Source organism: Somniosus microcephalus, unplaced genomic scaffold (assembly GCF_052327205.1).
Source record: "Somniosus microcephalus isolate GS21.2 unplaced genomic scaffold, FLI_Smic_1.0 unresolved_chr6, whole genome shotgun sequence".
Taxonomy (NCBI): domain Eukaryota; kingdom Metazoa; phylum Chordata; class Chondrichthyes; order Squaliformes; family Somniosidae; genus Somniosus; species Somniosus microcephalus.
The window spans coordinates 12,717,521-12,726,214 of NW_028225184.1; the positions used below are offsets into that span (position 1 = coordinate 12,717,521).

General features: G+C 57.9%; 2 protein-coding genes across 2 annotated transcripts in view; one reads left to right on the forward strand and one right to left on the reverse strand.

The window, feature by feature from the left end:
* eif3f (eukaryotic translation initiation factor 3, subunit F) overlaps nucleotides 1-6,166 on the reverse strand; it is a 35,013-nt gene extending 28,847 nt beyond the window's left edge. Inside the window, exons 1-2 of the mRNA XM_085978198.1 lie at nucleotides 6,084-6,166; nucleotides 1,748-1,827 (exon numbers count right to left, since the gene is read on the reverse strand). Coding sequence (XP_085834324.1) covers nucleotides 1,748-1,815 — 68 coding nt within the window. The 5' untranslated portion in view covers nucleotides 1,816-1,827; nucleotides 6,084-6,166. The remainder of the gene's footprint in view (nucleotides 1-1,747; nucleotides 1,828-6,083) is intronic.
* Nucleotides 1,814-8,694, forward strand: part of LOC147087088 (vang-like protein 2) — a 50,924-nt gene continuing 44,043 nt past the window's right edge. Inside the window, exon 1 of the mRNA XM_085978039.1 lies at nucleotides 1,814-1,851. Within this exon, the coding sequence (XP_085834165.1) occupies nucleotides 1,814-1,851 (38 nt within the window). The remainder of the gene's footprint in view (nucleotides 1,852-8,694) is intronic.

Genomic DNA, 8,694 nt, shown 5'->3' on the forward strand with positions numbered 1-8,694 from the left:
CAGGGAGATATCTGTACACTGACTGGTGTCTCTCAGTCCCTCTCTCTCAGGGAGATATCTGTACACTGACTGGAGCCTCTCAGTCCCTCTCTCTCAGGGAGATATCTGTACACTGACTGGTGTCTCTCAGTCCCTCTCTCTCAGGGAGATATCTGTACACTGACTGGTGTCTCTCAGTCCCTCTCCCTCAGGGAGATATCTGTACACTGACTGGTGTCTCTCAGTCCCTCTCTCTCAGGGAGATATCTGTACACTGACTGGTGTCTCTCAGTCCCCTCTCTCTCAGGGGGATATCTGTACACTGACTGGTGTCTCTCGGTCCCTCTCAGGGAGATATCTGTACACTGACTGGTGTCTCTCAGTCCCTCTCTCTCTCAGGGAGATATCTGTACGCTGACTGGAGCCTCTCAGTCCCTCTCTCTCTCAGGGAGATATCTGTACACTGACTGGTGTCACTCAGTCCCTCTCTCTCTCAGGGAGATATCTGTACACTGACTGGTGTCACTCAGTCCCTCTCTCTCAGGGAGGTATCTGTTCACTGACTGGTGTCTCTCAGTCCCTCTCTCTCAGGGAGATATCTGTACACTGACTGGTGTCTCTCAGTCCCCTCTCTCTCAGGGAGATATCTGTACACTGACTGGTGTCTCTCAGTCCCTCTCTCTCTCAGGGAGATATCTGTACACTGACTGGTGTCTCTCAGTCCCTCTCTCTCAGGGAGATATCTGTCCACTGACTGATGTCTCTCAGTCCCTCTCTCCCTCGGAGATATCTGTACACTGACTGGTGTCTCTCAGTCCCTCTCTCTCAGGGAGATATCTGTACACTGACTGGTGTCTCTCAGTCCCCTCTCTCTCAGGGAGATATCTGTACACTGACTGGTGTCTCTCAGTCCCTCTCTCTCAGGGAGATATCTGTACACTGACTGGTGTCTCTCAGTCCCTCTCCCTCAGGGAGATATCTGTACACTGACTGGTGTCTCTCAGTCCCTCTCTCTCAGGGAGATATCTGTACACTGACTGGTGTCTCTCAGTCCCCTCTCTCTCAGGGGGATATCTGTACACTGACTGGTGTCTCTCGGTCCCTCTCAGGGAGATATCTGTACACTGACTGGTGTCTCTCAGTCCCTCTCTCTCTCAGGGAGATATCTGTATGCTGACTGGAGCCTCTCAGTCCCTCTCTCTCTCAGGGAGATATCTGTACACTGACTGGTGTCACTCAGTCCCTCTCTCTCTCAGGGAGGTATCTGTTCACTGACTGGTGTCTCTCAGTCCCTGTCTCTCAGGGAGATATCTGTACACTGACTGGTGTCTCTCAGTCCCCTCTCTCTCAGGGAGATATCTGTACACTGACTGGTGTCTCTCAGTCCCTCTCTCTCTCAGGGAGATATCTGTACACTGACTGGTGTCTCTCAGTCCCTCTCTCTCAGGGAGATATCTGTCCACTGACTGATGTCTCTCAGTCCCTCTCTCCCTCGGAGATATCTGTACACTGACTGGTGTCTCTAATTCCCCTCTCCCTCAGGGAGATATCTGTACACTGACTGGTGTCTCTCAGTCCCCTCTCTCTCAGGGAGATATCTGTACACTGACTGGTGTCTCTCAGTCCCCTCTCTCTCAGGGAGATATCTGTACACTGACTGGTGTCTCTCAGTCCCCTCTCTCTCAGGGAGATATCTATACACTGACTGGTGTCTCAATCCCTCTCTCTCAGGGAGATATCTATACACTGACTGGTTACGTGTACTCACCAACCCACAATGACCTCGTTGGGAGCGACCTTTTTGTGAAGCTCGTACATGTTTTTGGCAAACTCCATGTCGACAGCGACCTGTTTGAAGAGAAAGAGGTCGTGGTGAGGGGTGGGGGAGAAGGTAGGAGGGAGGGGGGGTGGGGTGGGGGAGGGAAGGACAGCGAGGGCGAGGAGGCCAGAATACATGAAAGAATTGTCATTTCTAGACTATCGTAGAATGAACCAGCAGAGGAGGAGGCCATTCGGCCCATCGAGTCTGCGCTGTCTCTCTCTCGGAGCGACCCAGTCTGTCCCACTCCCCCGCTCGCTCCCCATATCCCTGCGATCTTTTCTCCTTCCAGTTTTTATCCAGTTCCCTTTGGAAGGCTCCTATTGAGTCTGTTTCCACCACCCTATCAGGCAGCGTATTCCCGATCCTAACCACTCGCTGAGTAAAAAAGTTTTTCCTCATCTCCCCCTCTGGTTCTTTTGCCCATCGCCTTAAATCTGTGTCCTCTGGTTACCGACCCTTCAGTCATTTGAAACAGTTTCTCCTTATTTACTCTATCTAAACCTTTCCTGATTTTGAACACCTCTATCAAATCTTCTCTTAACCTTCCCTGCTCTAAGGAGAACAACCCCAGCTTCTCCAGTCTCTCCACGTAACTGAAGTCCCTCATCCCTGGTACCATTCTGGTCAATCTCCCCTTAACCTTCTCTGCTCTAAGGAGAACAACCCCAGCTTCTCCAGTCGCTCCACATAACTGAAGTCCCTCATCCCTGGTACCATTCTGGTCAATCTCCCCTTAACCTTCTCTGCTCTAAGGAGAACAACCCCAGCTTCTACAGTCGCTCCACATAACTGAAGTCCCTCATCCCCGGTACCATTCTGGTCAATCTCCCCTTAACCTTCTCTGCTCTAAGGAGAACAACCCCAGCTTCTCCAGTCTCTCCACGTAACTGAAGTCCCTCATCCCTGGTACCATTCTGGTCAATCTCCCCTTAACCTTCTTTGCTCTAAGGAGAACAATCCCAGCTTCTCCAGTCTCTCCCCGTAACTGAAGTCCCTCATCCCTGGTACCATTCTGGTCAATCTCCCCTTAACCTTCTCTGCTCTAAGGAGAACAACCCCAGCTTCTCCAGTCTCTCCACGTAACTGAAGTCCCTCATCCCTGGTACCATTCTGGACAATCTCCCCTTAACCTTCTCTGCTCTAAGGAGAACAATCCCAGCTTCTCCAGTCTCTCCACGCAACTGAAGTCCCTCATCCCCGGTACCATTCTGGACAATCTCCCCTTAACCTTCTCTGCTCTAAGGAGAACAACCCCAGCTTCTCCAGTCTCTCCACGTAACTGAAGTCCCTCATCCCCGGTACCATTCTGGACAATCTCCCCTTAACCTTCTCTGCTCCAAGGAGAACAATCCCAGCTTCTACACGTAACTGAAGTCCCTCATCCCCGGTACCATTCTGGTCAATCTCCTCTTAACCTTCTCTGCTCTAAGGAGAACAACCCCAGCTTCTCCAGTCTATCCACGTAACTGAAGTCCCTCACCCCTGGTACCATTCTGGTCAATCTCCCCTTAACATTCTCTGCTCTAAGGAGAACAACCCCAGCTTCTCCAGTCTCTCCGCGTAACTGAAGTCCCTCATCCCCGGTACCATTCTGGTCAATCTCCCCTTAACCTTCTCTGCTCTAAGGAGAACAACCCCAGCTTCTCCAGTCTCTCCACGTAACTGAAGTCCCTCATCCCTGGTACCATTTTGGTCAATCTCCTCTTAACCTTCTCTGCTCCAAGGAGAACAACCCCAGCTTCTCCAGTCTCTCCACGTAACTGAAGTCCCTCATCCCCGGTACCATTCTGGTCAATCTCCCCTTAACCTTCTCTGCTCCAAGGAGAACAATCCCAGCTTCTCCAGTCTCTCCACATCACTGAAGTCCCTCATCCCCGGTACCATTCTGGTCAATCTCCCCTTAACCTTCTCTGCTCCAAGGAGAACAATCCCAGCTTCTCCAGTCTCTCCACGTAACTGAAGTCCCTCATCCCCGGTACCATTCTGGTCAATCTCCCCTTAACCTTCTCTGCTCTAAGGAGAACAACCCCAGCTTCTCCAGTCTCTCCACGTAACTGAAGTCCCTCATCCCTGGTACCATTCTGGTCAATCTCCCCTAAACATTCTCTGCTACAAGGAGAACAACCCCAGCTTCTCCAGTCTCTCCACGTAACTGAAGTCCCTCATCCCCGGTACCATTCTGGTCAATCTCCCCTTAACCTTCTCTGCTCTAAGGAGAACAACCCCAGCTTCTCCAGCCTCTCCACGTAACTGAAGTCCTTTATCCCTAGTACCATTCTGGTCAATCTCCCCTTAACCTTCTCTGCTCCAAGGAGAACAACCCCAGCTTCACCAGTCTCTCCACGTAACTGAAGTCCCTCATCCCTGGTACCATTCTGGTCAATCTCCCCTTAACCTTCTCTGCTCCAAGGAGAACAACCCCAGCTTCTCCAGTCTCTCCACGTAACTGAAGTCCCTCATCCCTGGTACCATTCTGGTCAATCTCCCCTTAACCTTCTCTGCTCTAAGGAGAACAACCCCAGCTTCTCCAGTCTCTCCACGTAACTGAAGTCCCTCATCCCTGGTACCATTCTGGTCAATCTCCTCTTAACCTTCTCTGCTCTAAGGAGAACAATCCCAGCTTCTCCAGTCTCTCCACATCACTGAAGTCCCTCATCCCTGGTACCATTCTGGTCAATCTCCTCTTAACCTTCTCTGCTCTAAAGGAGAACAACCCCAGCTTCTCCAGTCTCTCCCCGTAACTGAAGTCCCTCATCCCTGGTACCATTCTGGTCAATCTCCCCTTAACCCTCTCTGCTCTAAGGAGAACAACCCCAGCTTCTCCAGTCTCTCCACATCACTGAAGTCCCTCATCCCTGGTACCATTCTGGTCAATCTCCCCTTAACCTTCTCTGCTCTAAGGAGAACAACCCCAGCTTCTCCAGTCTCTCCACGTAACTGAAGTCCCTCATCCCCGGTACCATTCTGGTCAATCTCCTCTGCACACTCTCCAAAGCCTTCACGTACTTCCTAAAGTGTGGGGCCTCGAATTGGACACAATACTCCAGCTAAGGACTAACTAGTGATTTATAAAAGGTCCAAAATAACCCTCTTGCTTTTGTACTCTATGCCTCTATGAATAATGTCCTGCTACCTTCAAAGATTGACGTAGAAACATTGTGAATGGGCCTCCTCCTGTTCCTGTGTAACAGGCTCGAGGGGGCTGAATGGGCCTCCTCCTGTTCCTGTGTAACAGGCTCGAGGGGGCTGAATGGGCCTCCTCCTGTTCCTGTGTAACAGGCTCGAGGGGCTGAATGGGCCTCCTCCTGTTCCTGTGTAACAGGCTCGAGGGGCTGAATGGGCCTCCTCCTGTTCCTGTGTAACAGGCTCGAGGGTCTGAATGGGCCTTCTCCTGTTCCTGTGTAACAGGCTCGAGGGGGCTGAATGGGCCTCCTCCTGTTCCTGTGTAACAGGCTCGAGGGGCTGAATGGGCCTCCTCCTGTTCCTGTGTAACAGGCTCGAGGGGATGAATGGGCCTCCTCCTGTTGCTGTGTAACAGGCTCGAGGGGCTGAATGGGCCTCCTCCTGTTCCTGTGTAACAGGCTCGAGGGGGCTGAATGGGCCTCCTCCTGTTCCTGTGTAACTGGCTCGAGGGGGCTGAATGGGCCTCCTCCTGTTCCTGTGTAACAGGCTCGAGGGGCTGAATGGGCCTCCTCCTGTTCCTGTGTAACAGGCTCGAGGGGACTGAATGGGCCTCCTCCTGTTCCTGTGTAACTGGCTCGAGGGGGCTGAATGGGCCTCCTCCTGTTCCTGTGTAACAGGCTCGAGGGGCTGAATGGGCCTCCTCCTGTTCCTGTGTAACAGGCTCGAGGGGCTGAATGGGCTCCTCCTGTTCCTGTGTAACAGGCTCGAGGGGCTGAATGGGCCTCCTCCTGTTCCTGTGTAACAGGCTCGAGGGGGCTGAATGGGCCTCCTCCTGTTCCTGTGTAACAGGCCCGAGGGGCTGAATGGGCCTCCTCCTGTTCCTGTGTAACAGGCTCGAGGGGCTGAATGGGCCTCCTCCTGTTCCTGTGTAACGGGCTCGAGGGGCTGAATGGGCCTCCTCCTGTTCCTGTGTAACAGGCTCGAGGGGCTGAATGGGCCTCCTCCTGTTCCTGTGTAACAGGCTCGAGGGGCTGAATGGGCTCCTCCTGTTCCTGTGTAACAGGCTCGAGGGGCTGAATGGGCCTCCTCCTGTTCCTGTGTAACAGGCTCGAGGGGCTGAATGGGCCTCCTCCTGTCCTTGCGTTCGAGAACACCTTACCTCATCCTCGGACTCGTTGTGTGGAACCGAGAAGCAGTTTGTGATCTCCACCGTCTGTTTATCCACCGTGCCTGAGAGAGAGAGCGGGAGCGAGAAGGAGAATGAGTCACTGTACCAGAGAGAAAGGGGCTGGGAGGGGGTGAGGTCACAGAGAGGGAGGGGCTGGGGGGTGAGGTCACAGAGAGGGAGGGGCTGGGGGGTGAGGTCACAGAGAGGGTGGGGCTGGGGGGTGAGGTCACAGAGAGGGAGGGGCTGGGGGGTGAGGTCACAGAGAGGGAGGGGCTGGGGGGTGAGGTCACAGAGAGGGTGGGGCTGGGGGGTGAGGTCACAGAGAGGGTGGGGCTGGGGGGTGAGGTCACAGAGAGGGTGGGGCTGGGGGGTGAGGTCACAGAGAGGGAGGGGCTGGGGGGTGAGGTCACAGAGAGGGTGGGGCTGGGGGGTGAGGTCACAGAGAGGGAGGGGCTGGGGGTGAGGTCACAGAGGGGGAGAGGGGGCAGGGCTGGGGGGGTGAGGTCACAGAGAGGGAGGGGCTGGGGGGGTGAGGTCACAGAGAGGGAGGGGCTGGGGGTGAGGTCACAGAGAGGGAGGGGCTGGGGGGTGAGGTCACAGAGAGGGAGGGGCTGGGGGGTGAGGTCACAGAGAGGGAGGGGCTGGGGGGTGAGGTCACAGAGAGGGTGGGGCTGGGGGGTGAGGTCACAGAGAGGGTGGGGCTGGGGGGTGAGGTCACAGAGAGGGAGGGGCTGGGGGTGAGGTCACAGAGGGGGAGAGGGGGCAGGGCTGGGGGGTGAGGTCACAGAGGGGGAGAGGCTGGGGGGTGAGGTCACAGAGAGGGAGGGGCTGGGGGGTGAGGTCACAGAGAGGGAGGGGCTGGGGGGGTGAGGTCACAGAGGGGGAGGGGCTGGGGGTGAGGTCACAGAGAGGGAGGGGCTGGGGGGGTGAGGTCACAGAGGGGGAGGGGCTGGGGGTGAGGTCACAGAGAGGGTGGGGCTGGGGGGTGAGGTCACAGAGGGGGAGAGGGGGCAGGGCTGGGGGGTGAGGTCACAGAGGGGGAGAGGCTGGGGGGTGAGGTCACAGAGGGGGAGAGGCTGGGGGGTGAGGTCACAGAGAGGGAGGGGCTGGGGGGTGAGGTCACAGAGAGGGAGGGGCTGGGGGGGTGAGGTCACAGAGGGGGAGAGGGGGCAGGGCTGGGGGGTGAGGTCACAGAGGGGGAGAGGCTGGGGGGTGAGGTCACAGAGAGGGAGGGGCTGGGGGGTGAGGTCACAGAGAGGGAGGGGCTGGGGGGGTGAGGTCACAGAGGGGGAGGGGCTGGGGGTGAGGTCACAGAGGGGGAGGGGCTGGGGGTGAGGTCACAGAGAGGGAGGGGCTGGGGGGTGAGGTCACAGAGAGGGAGGGGCTGGGGGGGTGAGGTCACAGAGGGGGAGAGGGGGCAGGGCTGGGGGTGAGGTCACAGAGGGGGAGAGGCTGGGGGGGTGAGGTCACAGAGAGGGAGGGGCTGGGGGGTGAGGTCACAGAGAGGGAGGGGCTGGGGGGTGAGGTCACAGAGAGGGAGGGGCTGGGGGGGTGAGGTCACAGAGGGGGAGAGGCTGGGGGGGTGAGGTCACAGAGAGGGAGGGGCTGGGGGGTGAGGTCACAGAGAGGGAGGGGCTGGGGGGTGAGGTCACAGAGAGGGAGGGGCTGGGGGGTGAGGTCACAGAGGGGGAGAGGCTGGGGGGGTGAGATCACAGAGGGGGAGAGGCTGGGGGGTGAGGTCACAGAGAGGGAGGGGCTGGGGGGTGAGGTCACAGAGAGGGAGGGGCTGGGGGTGAGGTCACAGAGAGGGAGGGGCTGGGGGGGTGAGGTCACAGAGGGGGAGGGGCTGGGGGTGAGGTCACAGAGAGGGAGGGGCTGGGGGGTGAGGTCACAGAGAGGGAGGGGCTGGGGGGGTGAAGTCACAGAGGGGGAGAGGGGGCAGGGCTGGGGGGTGAGGTCACAGAGGGGGAGAGGCTGGGGGGGTGAGGTCACAGAGAGGGAGGGGCTGGGGGGGTGAGGTCACAGAGGGGGAGGGGCTGGGGGTGAGGTCACAGAGAGGGAGGGGCTGGGGGGTGAGGTCACAGAGAGGGAGGGGCTGGGGGGGTGAAGTCACAGAGGGGGAGAGGGGGCAGGGCTGGGGGGTGAGGTCACAGAGGGGGAGAGGCTGGGGGGGTGAGGTCACAGAGAGGGAGGGGCTGGGGGGTGAGGTCACAGAGAGGGAGGGGCTGGGGGGTGAGGTCACAGAGGGGGAGGGGCTGGGGTGAGGTCACAGAGAGGGAGGGGCTGGGGGGTGAGGTCACAGAGAGGGAGGGGCTGGGGGGGTGAGGTCACAGAGGGGGAGAGGGGGCAGGGCTGGGGGGTGAGGTCACAGAGGGGGAGAGGCTGGGGGGTGAGGTCACAGAGGGGGGGGGTATGGGGGGTGGGTCAGAGGGGCAGGGGCCTGGGGGGGTGAGGTCACAGAGAGGGAAGGGCTGGGGGGGTGAGGTCACAGAGAGGAGGGGCTGGGGGGTGAGGTCACAGAGAGGAGGGGCTGGGGGTGAGGTCACAGAGGGGAGCTGAGGCCTGAGGAGGGGCTGAGGTCACAGAGAGGAGGGGCCTGGGG